Raw genomic sequence first — 12,570 nt, forward strand, 5'->3', positions numbered from 1 at the left:
TTCCTGCCACGATTGTCACTCAGAATTATGATATGTTATATCGATATCTTACTAGGATTTGGTATCCTTCTATGCACTGGGCTTCACTGACCCAACAGTAGTGAGTGAGGACTGGGGTGGAGTACGTGAACTTGCTGCACATTACGTTCAACTGATCAGCATAGAGCAGCCCCATGGACCGTACTTTCTTGGCGGATATTCCTACGGAGGGCTTCTTGCGTACGAAATGGCGTCCTTGTTGACAGAGCAGAACCAGAGGGTGGAATGTGTAGCAATGATCGACACATTTCCCTGGTCCCCGCTTTCACAGACGATCAGCACTAGGCTAGCTTCCATGCAGGAAGATGTAAATTCGCAACGTCGACATCTTAAGGTTCGTGAAGGACGTTGTCCTAGCACCACTGACCCTAATCCAATTTCTTTTACTGGGTTGAGAGATTTTTTAAGAAGTGGGTCAGATTACTATTCATATAATATAAAGAAAGCACTGTGTATATTTATATGCACGAAGCACTGAAAGTCTAACACTTGACCACTTTCCAACATTTTGCGAAAATATATGGCATGTTGCTTCTTTCGCTGATACTGGTTGTAGCTGAACAAATATCCGGTGGTTCTCGAACGTTTCTTGATTGAAGTGATGAAGTAGATATATCTATTTTTATGATTGCAGCTTCAATTCGAAAACTTCATGCAGAAGCTAGCGTTAGATTCCCTTAAGATGGGAGCTGATGAATACCGACAGCTGAGAGAGGAGCACAACGAAGACGGGGCCCTAGATGAACTACAGAGAAGGAGCCTCGAGAAAGGACTCACCAGCTATAATTTGAAAGCCCTCCGAGAGTCCCTTCTGAGGGATCAAACTATTGCAAGCAGAACACACCACGAATGGCAGCCTCCTGAGGTAAGAGACATATTTTGTAGAATTGTAATCACAGAAGAAAGAGATACAACAAGCTCTCGTGAGATTTATAAACCATTTTGAACCAGCGATTTCCAAAGGAAGTGACAGAATGAAATTACAAACTAATATTTTCACTTACTGAGAATAAGGCAGAAGGTTTAATCTTTCTAGAGATATTTGTATGGATATAGATATTTTTCCACTTCACGTCCGCCACGGCTAGCTTATGCTAACTGCGGGTTGTTCAAAATCTATTCTCTAGCTTATTGTTTGTTTTCTCTGACATTATTCCGTGGGATGCCTGTGGCAGGCCACGGTAAGGTTTTTTCATCGTCGACGGAAATCGACAAATTTGATTGACAATGAAATGCACGTCACAGCTGGAACTATTTTTATTGGGTTATTCTTGGAAGCACATCCAAGATGACATGACTTTGACAGGAGTAAAAGTAATGTAATTTCGAAAGATTCTGCGATTCTGACAAAGAGTAGCTTGTGTAGACAGTGTAGTGTTCGTAGCAACGTGTACGTGTTCAGGAAATAAACAAGGTAAGACATTTTAGAAATGTTTCGACTTTGTATATTGAATTGAACTGTGAAAATTGCATAGAGTTCGCGGATCATCCGTCCCATGTTACGCATCGAACCAACGTTCAGCAACCGAACCTGCGTGTTCATCCGGCCTACGTGCCTAACGCTTAGTCTAAACAAGAAGTTTGGAGCAACCTGACACACGATGTTCATTCGACCAGTACTCAAGGAGTCCATCAATGCACGGAAAGCATCGACACCAACCGTTTCAAAAATTCGCTCAAATAATTGTTGGTTTGCAATTGAAGATATTTAAGCCTCGAGAGTTTTACTCTATCGAAACTTTCGCAGTTCAATCCATGAGTCGACAGTCATGCTACGTGCATGTTTGAGGTTTTGTGTATTGTTGCTGACATTGAGCTTACGTGTTTACCAGAACGCGCATGTAAATAGTGTTTGCGAGAAGGATTATTCCAGTCGATGTTTAGTTTATTTTCAGTGTTCCACTGTTAACATTTATAAATACAAAGGGAAATATTTGTTAAGAAGAATTCCTCATGCTACTCATGGAAGCTTTAATCCTTTCGTTATCTCGAATAAACAAGCACACATTATCAACCAGTTGCGTTACGTTGCGTTACGTTTTTCTCTCACACAAGAGACAATCAATACTCTTGTTAACGTGCTTCAGTTCTTCTCTCACAGAAAAGAGCTTACTTTAGCCTTTTAATTTTTTAGTAGATTCGTTACGTTCATTGACGGCAATACAGCCCTTCACAATATTTTAGTCTTTGAATAATGAAAATGTTGCGTTACCATTCATGTCTCAAAGATCCCCCGGCAGTTCTCAACGTAAGTGATATGGCCTCATTAGAGAAAAAAGCAAATTCCATTTTCCAAGTTGCAATATTACTTCAGCCATTTTTGATGCCATTTCTAAACACCATGCACACTCTCGTTCCACGTTTTAGATCACCCGGAAAGAAGAAATAGGAGCCGGGGAAGGAGGCTCTTCTCGCACAGTAATTTTCCGCCTACCCTATTTTCCACTACAAACACAGTGACGGTTTCTTCAAGAGTTTCTACAGTGATTTCTATGGCTGATCTAACTGACTAATCGTGGCACTTTACTGTAACTTCACAATTCATTCCAATGCTACGCTCCCTAGCCAAAGCATCCTACGGAATCGCCTTTAGGCGTCTTGTTAAGTTAGCGTTTCGGGCGTATTAATAAAATTGTTGTATTGTTGTCCTGTTGTATTGTTGTTTCTTCAATTATTAGGTCCGTTATCGAGGTCCTCTCACCTTCCTCAAATGCCAAAACACCTGCTTCTCGCCAACTCGGCCCCCCAAGTCAGATAGCGCCGAGGAGGTATGGGGCCAGCTGGTAAATGGAGGGACAGCCGTGCTCGTTTGTCCTGGTGACCATTACTCCTTAAGTGAGCTACCCCATGCTCCCGTGACAGGCAGTATCCTAGCGACAGCCCTTGCATTCAACTACCGCATGTTGTTCAAGGAATTCCCCAGACCTTCAAGAACATTCCATCAAAGACGAGCCGTGGAAAAGTTTTGCAGCGGAGTAAAAGTGTTTCTTCACTCAAAGAAAGGTAATTTACTCTGACAACGTTTCAATAATGGTAAGTTGGCTGACTGCTATTACTTCGCCTCCGAGTATCTTTGTGTCGTTCAGAGAATGGTTTGAAGGCGCGCTGAATTTTTATTCCTATAGAGCAGGCAAATCCGACAGTGATGGTTTGATTTTTTGCTAGGCAAATGACTAGAAACTATTAGGAATTAACGAGCACTAGAAATGGAGGTGAAAGGCAATATCAACAAAATTCAGATACGCGAGTGTCACATTTACAAGTGTGACACATATTCGTTGCATTCTTACATCAATTTCATTGCAACATATATTGTACTTGGCACCCATAATTTGAGTTGTCACGAATCGCCTAAACCCTGAAGGAGACAAAGAACGACAATTAAAAAAAAACAAATGATTTCTTGAATTGAAGGAACATTTTCCACAATTAATTCAGATGACCCGACAGTGCTTACATCCTTACATTAATTAGCTGAGCTGTTTTTTTAACTTTTATACCCTCTTCCTTTTTAGGCAACAAATGGCCACACTTTGGAGATCTTTTCTTCGACGAGGGTTCTTACAAACTTGAGCTGAAGTCAAAAGTGGACGATGGAGGAACGGATGAGAACGAAAAAACCAAAAGGATAATTGACCTGAAAGGTAACAAAACTAGTTAAGCTGTTATTTACTCGTAGAATTGACGTAGTTTTCTTGACTACAGAATGTTGCAGAGTTTCGAACAATTTAAGATTCTTACCTTACCTTAGATTTGCCTTATGAAGTCTACTTCAGGAAATAGAAAATGACGGGGTTTACGTACATAGCTTCATACCAACACGAATGATAGTTTGGGAAAATTCGAATTCATCAGGCTATGAAGATAAGAACGGTCAGGTGTCTTTATTCCTTTAACAAAGTCCAATGATGCGACCAAATCCTGTTTATATAGCCTTGTGCCATACGCCTGTCAGTTGGCACGTGCAAGTCTCAACCAGTGTATTCTTAGATTTTATTTTTATAACGATAAGTTACTCATTATAGATGTAATCGTCGAAAAAGAACTATTCCATTAGACCATAGCATTCGTTACCTTAGTGTGACGACTGAAAACTTTACAATACTACTAAATCTCTATTAAAAACCGAAACTAAACTAACTTCTAGTCGCTGAGGGTCGGCCTTGTTTGGAATAGTAAAACTTATGACTTGCTAGTGAACATGTGACTCCATTTCCAAGAGAAACTGGTGCTTCGTGCGCAGGGTTACCAATATGTAAAACTAATGCGGTAGTAAATTCTCACAAGAATCCTCCTTTTCAGGCCTCCGCATGGTGCAGCCAGGACGACTCGTCTCCAGTGCCCAGAAGTATGCCTGGCGCAAGCGAAGAGTCGGAGCTGATCAAAGTGGGAACCTGGGACAAGTTGCGTCCGTCATAACAGGTCGGCGAGTTTACAACTTGGAATTCACTGATTATTCCGATTTAAAAGCGTTTTATAACATGATAGAAGCTGTATTTGCAGTGACATTGTTAACCAGTTAGACCTGTAGTGGCAAACACGTGTTTTGATTTTTCTAGCTTTAACTTTTCGACCATTTGTGTTCGAATTCAGTTATGTTTTTACACAAGTATCATAAAATATATTTACAACAAACTTGCTTAGTTGCAACTTTACTGATCCTTGTTGTTCAGTCAAAATGACAGAGCCATGGAGCGATTTACCTCGATGCTTCTGTGATATTTTACTGTTAGTTGCAATTTAGAGGTTAGCAAGTAAATTTTTTTAAACCTAGCATAAACTTGATTATTTGCAATTAATTAAATCCAAAACAGTCATTTTCCCTTTGTTTCTGTTTCATTTGACTATTGTGCGAGAAATTTTACTGTAGTATTTTAAGGTCTATTTTTTTAGCAAAAAGGAACTCACTTTCTGTAGAGTTAAGAAGCAAGTGATTGTAGCTAAGTAAGTTTAGATTTCACCTTTCATACTCAACTTAGTTCTCTTACTCAGAAACTAAAAATCTACGTAAAAGTGCTGTGAAATCGCTGTCATTCGTAAGTATAGGGACCTAATTTACTTTGACAAAAATAATGGATCAGTATAGATTGCTTCACACCCACCAATTATGTTAGTTTATCCAAAGTCAGCGTTAGATAAGAGTGTTTGATTCCTTTTCACTTTATAACTATAAGGAAACACTTAGTTTCAAACTAGTTGTAAATTAGTATAAGTTTCCACGGGTCAATGTTGTCTCGCATTCAAGACTATTTTAGTTACCTTTTTATGTGGCTCTTAATTTTTGAACAGATTTTCGCCGAGTTTTAATGTAGATTTACTTATTGGAATATTGTAGGTTTTTTAGTTTAGCATAGTTTGTGTCAACATACGGTATGGGAAAGAGTCTTTAATGCTTGGTCCCTTGGCCTGGGAGTTATATCTAGTTTTTTCTCCTTAGAATTTTGATGACCCACTCGACATTGTCTATTAATTAGTTAGAAACGAAAATGCCTCTTTACTAAATAGTTGCTTATTCCAGGAAACGCTGTCTTGGCATATTACGAGATTCTGAAAACAGACCTGAATAGAAGTGGGCATCAATTGTCCGGAAAATTAATTAGTATTTCTAATAATGATTGGGAATTGAGAGCTTGTAGGGCAACGCAGGCGGCGTGAGAGCAAACTGTTAAGTTTTCACAAAAAGAAAGTTCTGAAGAAAGTTTTGCAGGCAATTGTCTTAGAACATTGTAGTGCAATGACTTCAACGGGGACAACCTGAGAGTTTTAAAGCAATCAGACCATAATTTTGAGCCATAAGAATTTTAACCTTGTTTGTGATCTCATCCATCATATTGTAGCATCTTGAATGTCAATCGTTGGAACACACAATTCTGGTTGGCTGTAAATTACATACAAATTGCGTTTACTTGAGCAGCAAAACAAACGCCGGAGCGACAAAAATAATTTGAACTTAGCACAGACAATTTGAATGGGCGCTCCTAGCGCCTAGTGCTCCTAGCAAGTAGGCGGAATATGTCGTTGTTCTGTTGTTGGTGTCGGAATGATATTTACCACGGAGTTAAAAATTACTTTCTAGCTGTCTTTAGAGGATTGGCCGACTTCCAAACTGTGTTCGCAATCATTATAACAGTCGCTAGACAGTGCAGAGTTGTTTTCTCCACGCTGGGTCGCACTTTTACGGCACCACGTTCAAAGTTTTAGCGTTATTTTGTTGCTTTGTTCGAACTGAAAATTGTTTGCTTCAAATAATTATTTTACCTCTGGACCTTGACGAGTTGTGTTCCAAGCGCTGGTCTCAAAGAAAATTACTTTTATTGCCTGTTTATCGCGGGTGCTGTTGAAGTCAATGAAATTTGAACGCATTCAGCAGCAAATGAAAATTTTCCATTCCAACGGCTAACCATGGCACTGCTAGAACATGACTGGTGAGATCACAAACAAACTCACAGTCTTCCATTTACAATCGTACTGTGATTGATTGAAAACTCTCAGGCGGCCGCGGTTTGAGTCGTTGCACTGTAAGCGTTTTCACAATATCATTATAGTGCTCTAAACTCAGCGACATATAAGTTATAAGGAAACATTTTGATGAGATAGGAAATATAATTTTTATGTACAGCAAGGATTATAATAAAAAGAGGGATAAATTAACCGAGGTAACCTTTGTTTTATTTAAATTTACGATGTTAGCTGTTGGATGTCCTTTATCAGTGACCTTTTGAAGCTCCTCTTACATTACACCTGTCTTGATTTGTCTCGAGTCAAATGTTAGGAGTCAAGAATTCCTCCTGAGTTGTTTTGTTGCAGCATAACTTCATAAGACAACATGCCGAATGCTGGGAAATATATGCCCTTCAATTAGATATCCAACTTTGATTTCCATGTTAGTGGTCTGAGGTGTTTCCTAAAGTAGAAATTAAAATGACTGTATTATTATATAAACTTAACTTAGAAACATTTTGTTATACTGAAAACTAACGGTTGTATGTGATACAAAGAAAGAGTGTATGTTACATCTGATGAAAAAAGGCATGCAAAGTTGAACGTATTGTACGCGTTAATCATGAACAAAGAAACGAAGATACCATTAAGTCTTGAACAACTTCACCCCTCACTTAAAATGGCGCAAGAGCAATCACAAGGAAGTTACATTTATTAATAGACGCTGCCGGGAAGCCGTTTTTTTTTTTTTTTCTCTGAGGGTCACTTAGATGAGTGTTTAGCCCATCGCGAACAAAAAAGGACAATATGGCTGAGAGGGAATGAGGCGTGCCGCGCTCATGTCTCGTCCCATTCCCCTTTAGGCTACGTCTCCCCTTATATCCCCCGGTAAATTTCGAGTGAAAAACAGACTGCCAGCAGTCTAAATTTGATTTATTACAGACATATGACTTCTTGACACTTGCTAAAAAGAAAATCGTTTGTGGCAAAAGAATTCGAAGCTATTGTGAGAGACACTGCCGTCGCTTGATTACAAATTTTATCATCGGTCTGGACAGTGCATGCGTATCTCATTTACCTAGAACAGTTATATGTCCTAAAAAGTATAATGCGTCTGTCTTATGTTTTATGCCTAATGCGTTTTATTTTCCCTATTAGCCGAGATTACCATTTGCTTTCGGCTCGCACTAATGTCTGCATTCGAACAACCTAGAGCATTTCAGTGTTTAATCTAAAATTGTGATTTATAAATTACACAAATACACGAATGAAGTGTAACTGAAGCGAGACTATTCTCTTCACTCTTTAACCGATTAGTGTTTTTTGGATGTTATATTATTCTGCTTCATTTGAGTTAACAGCTGCAGTCTCTCATAATTTTCACTAAATACGGAATCGTTTAGGACTGGAGAAAACTGAATGCGTTGATCGTAACCATTAAAGCGCCTTTGCCGTTTTACCTTGGCCTTACACTCGGAAGACTTGGAAGCCTGTGTCATTGACGTCAAACAAATCGTAATGTTGTGTTATGGCAGCCCATCTATTGGTGGCCTACGTGACTTTCGCTGCGGTGTATTTTGACTTCCTTACTTCAGGACGTGCAGATAAGCAGGCTTTTTCCAACATTATCTAAAAAATTATTGTGGCAAAAAGAGCCGTTTTTTTCAACGTCAAATCAAAGTAATCTAAGAAATGAACGAGTAACAGTCCCTGTCTTAATGAAGTTTAAACGATTTAGCTTTGTACTTGGTTATATTCGTTGTCACTGTTTTTAACTTCCTGGTGTTGACTAAACAAGGAAGCGCAAGTTTTCTGTGTTTTTTTTTCGGCGTACAGGACGGTGATATGCCTGTCAAATAACGCAAATAAAGAAAAAGACGCAGTTTTGTGGTTAACGCTTGATTTAACCTGATCAACGCAATCAAGACGCCCAGCTGCTTTGAGATTATCGCTTGCCATAACTTAAGCGCGTAGAACGCGATACTTTTAAAGCCTTATCGCTCTTCATCTGGAGCAAGCTCTGATTCTTTGGAAACGTGTAAACGCGAAAAGAGTGCAGAACCAGTGTATGACAATTTTCGCAAATGGTATTTTACTCATAAGGTGTGAGACTTGGCCTTGAGTATTTCCAACACTACTCCCTGCTTCAGTGAACAACAATTAATGTTTGTGTTTTCGGGTTATAGTAATTTCAATTCTCTGTGGTTGCATGGTTTAGACCTTTGGTTAACAAAAACACTTTTTAACTTAATAAGGATCTTAATAGGGGTCAGCTGCGTTTTCAATCCGTCAATCAAGCTCAGCCTGCACGATCTAAAATATCATGGTGGCCAACCAACAAAAAAAAAATTAACCGGGACAAGTGAAAAAATGTCTCAATTGAAGTAACAGTCTCTCTCCTAATCATGATTTAGAAGGTATATTTCTGTACTTGGCAATAGTTGTTGCAACTGTTATAAACTTCCTTGTGTTGAATAAACAAGGAAGGGCAATTCTTGGAATAAAGAATGTTAATATGTCTACCAAATGACGCAAATAAAGGTGAACACGCTGTTTTGAGGTTATAACGCTTGGTTTATCGTGGTGAATGTCACGAAGGCGATATCATTGAGATATTTTCCTGCCCTGACGGGTAGATTGTGATACCTTCAAAGCCTCATCGCTCTTCAACTGGAGTTTGCAGAGCTTACAGTATTAGGCACTGTTAATTTAAAAGAGTGTGATGAATCGATCAAATAGAGACATCACATGATCCTCACTGGGCGTACCCCGGGCATTTGATTAGCTGATGCGTCCCACGGGCACGGGAATGTGCGTCAGTTGTTGATTCTGGGGTGGGGAATTTAACACTTCATGGGAGGGGTAGGGTGGGATTTGAACAAGTTGTATCGATATCATCATGAGGTGTTTGAGAAGGCATCAAGAAACAACACTGTTCTTTGTTTACTTCGTGGGTCAAAAGCAATGCCGTCAAAAGGTTTTTACAGTGTTTAAGAATGGCTGACTGTTAGGATCGAGAAACGCCGGTCAACGACCCATTTGGCAAATCGCTCATATTTTGCCCAAAGATACCCTTAGGTGACCTAATTCTAAAAATCATATTATAAGGTTCCAGCGAATTTTTATTTTTCAGAAATTCGCGAAAATTTGAAACCGCGGTCAAAGTGCGGTTTTTCTTGTAATAAAATGACCGAAATAAGGTGCGAGGACGAAGCGCTGCTTAAGTCTTAAAATAAATTAAATTGACTTCAAACTTCGCACAAATGTGAAACAACCACTCTAATTTATTCCTCGTTTTAAACTAATCTCAGATATGTAGATATAGTGGTTTTCCAAACCATTTTAAAAACACCTATGAAGCGTGTGAAAAGTAACGGCAAAATATAGGTCATGTTTAACAGCATAAAAACGCATCTGGTACCTCACTTTCCGATTATTTTACTTTACAGCCTTAAAATATCATTATTAGACATATACCATGCCAAGTTTCATGCTCGAACTCGCAGTATTTCCCTTTGAGAAAAACGAAAATCTAGGTCAATGTGTTGGGCGCAAATGACACAACAATTATACACGAACAAGAGACAAATCAATTTCAATAGCGAAAGTAAAAGGCTATCATTAATCAATTCAATCAATTAAGCAATTCACTGCTATCAGCAGAAATATAATATCCTCATAATGTCCAATACATAAAAACTGTTTTTAGACGTTTTCGATCTTTCTTTAATTTCCTGTCCGCCGTCATGTCTAGTTTGTCATCGCGTGTATTTCCTTAATGTAAACAACACTGTGAATGGTTCTCATAACAAACGCACAGAGGTTTCCAGGAACCTCGATGTTTTCGATTCACCAAAACGCTTTAAGTTCGTTAAGACACAATAATGGGTCAACTTGGAATGCTGTTTAGCATTAAGGACGTTAAAGGACTGTAAATTAATCGAGTTGAAATATCTTAAGGCAAATCTAAATCGCGCCCTTATTCTAATTGCTAAACAGCCGATCTCCGTTCAAGCTCAAGAAGTCGAGAGGTTAATTCGGCAATGTATCACCGGTACAACAACAAAATCAAACCGAGGTCATCAAAAGTGTAAGTTTAAAAGTGTAGTGGCAAGTTCGAAATAAATTTCGCCTATATGAATTAGAAACAAGAAGTGAAACGGTCTGACCCGAAACAAATAAACGAAATATTAATACGACTAATTTAATCCGAAAATGTTATAGAAAACATACCTAAAAGCCATCGATTCCCCTCAATACCACTCCACATTGCCTTAAAGAGGCCAAGCTTTCTGCTGTAAGAATCAGGGGCCTCATGAATCTGTTTTTATTATATCGGCAACCATGCTGCGTGGCTGATATTCGAGACTCAGTAAAAGTTGTCACACAACCGTAGGAGCAGCCCAGTCATGCTTTCACTGCTTTCGCGCAAATGTTCAACATTTCGCAATTACAGGTTTAAAGTAGTGATAGTAGATTGAAATGCGCTTTTTAAAGCTGTCCTATCCAGGAGCAATTATTTCTTGTTCTTGAATGGCTTTTAGTTGTAGCTACAGTCGGGGAGGGGGGGGGGCGGGGGTACTCCCGGAAATTCCGAATATCTGTATGCCGTGGAAGATTAAGTGGTCTCTAGCTCTTAACGCCAACACTGAAACACCAGATGATTCTCGAAGTATCACAGGGATCACTAAGCAAAATAATTTTGAGTTTAGCTCAGCTGAGTCAGATACCTGTTGGCGCGCATATTGCATTGACCGTGGACAGGTGGAAAAACAGTTAAACCGGAAAAGCCTGTTGCACAGTGTAATTCAGCGTTCTCCAACACGCAATCGGTCTGGTTGTAATGCTAATCGTATTTGATAGAATCTCAAGTTTTCTTTCGACACATACTCACGTACTGGGGTGGTGACATACTACTAGATGGGCGTGGCCGGGAGACACGAGTCAAGTCAGCCAACTCGCAAAGCTCAACCGAGAAGAGTGACAGTGAGCCACTGGTGGAAGGACTGCAGATTGTCCCTACGCCTTACCCTAATAGGCCTCTGTGTTATTCTAATGAACTGATGCTGTTACAATGATACTATCTAGCTTTGTGAACATGCTAATGGTCAGGGCCTGGTTCTTTTGCAATTTAGTCAGACATCGCTCTTTGTTTATTTCTGCTGGAGGCCTTGTTCTCTGAAGGAGACTTCAGGTCATTTTGTAAAGAGGTACGAACACTGCGCCCTCAACATCAGTGCCAGTATCAACGGGTGTGACCGAGGAAGCCCCTGCTGATGTTTCCATGGATAGTAACCATGCACAACAGGGTGTATTAATGCCTTCAAGGCAGCTGCATTCGTGTCTTTCATAGGCTGTCTACTTTAGAGAGGCACTTGTCACTGGAGAAATGTACTTAGTCCCTAGAGAGACATTCCCTTATGGACTTAGCCAATATGTGCTACAAACCCTGCTTGGAGCAAGCGTTGGCGCTTAACTGAAAGCCACAGTAGGTCACCAAGAAGTCCTTGTTGCTTTAAAAGGGGGTTGGGCTCTCAGGGCAGTCAATGACAAGCAGCAATCGTATCTCATGGGAAAATCCCGCGTTGGTCAAACGACAGGCCGAAAGCTTGACGCCGAAATGGTGGCGCGGGACATGCGCAGAGCCCGGGACCCTTATAATTTTCGTCTTTTTCAGGTGCTAGTTCTTCTCTCACAAAGTGACGCTCTGCGCCAAAGTGATCCTGATGAGATGCATGTTCAGGCATCTGAAGAGGAGAGCAATTTTAGTCAGGTAAAGGAAGTTGCAAAAATAGTTTAGCTCCAGCATCCTTTGGTATACGACCAGCAAGACCACTGTGCCTTGGCGATGGAGGGTGGCCTAAAGAACCTGAAACTGCCTATGCTACGGTGCGGGTGCGAAGACATGGGATTAGATATACTTCTCCCATTCGTGCACGGAATAACTCCATACTCAGCGCTTGTGAAGTATTTTACTAACAACTGCACTTGCCGGAAGTATTTTTAGGGACCGTCGATGTTTGACTTCTTCGGTATTGAGCAAACATCTCTTGCCGGGGGGGGGGAGGATCGTCAAATTTTTGTAGAGAG

General features: G+C 40.0%; 1 protein-coding gene and 1 long non-coding RNA gene across 2 annotated transcripts in view; one reads left to right on the forward strand and one right to left on the reverse strand.

The window, feature by feature from the left end:
* LOC110040319 (uncharacterized) overlaps positions 1–6,694 on the forward strand; it is a 42,357-nt gene extending 35,663 nt beyond the window's left edge. The window contains exons 9-13 of the mRNA XM_089277510.1: positions 56–373; positions 674–904; positions 2,718–3,042; positions 3,555–3,683; positions 4,342–6,694. Of these exons, the coding sequence (XP_089133636.1) occupies positions 56–373; positions 674–904; positions 2,718–3,042; positions 3,555–3,683; positions 4,342–4,562 (1,224 nt within the window). The 3' untranslated portion in view covers positions 4,563–6,694. The remainder of the gene's footprint in view (positions 1–55; positions 374–673; positions 905–2,717; positions 3,043–3,554; positions 3,684–4,341) is intronic.
* LOC149117567 (uncharacterized) lies at positions 6,687–11,045 on the reverse strand. The gene is made up of 2 exons (XR_016203833.1): positions 10,714–11,045; positions 6,687–6,943 (listed from the first exon to the last, which is right to left on the reverse strand). It is a non-coding gene; the product is annotated as an uncharacterized LOC149117567 (long non-coding RNA).
* Positions 11,046–12,570: the final 1,525 nt, after the last annotated feature.

Source organism: Orbicella faveolata, unplaced genomic scaffold, assembly GCF_042242905.1.
Source record: "Orbicella faveolata isolate gen_17 unplaced genomic scaffold, um_ofav_v1 contig_12, whole genome shotgun sequence".
Classification (NCBI taxonomy): domain Eukaryota; kingdom Metazoa; phylum Cnidaria; class Anthozoa; order Scleractinia; family Merulinidae; genus Orbicella; species Orbicella faveolata.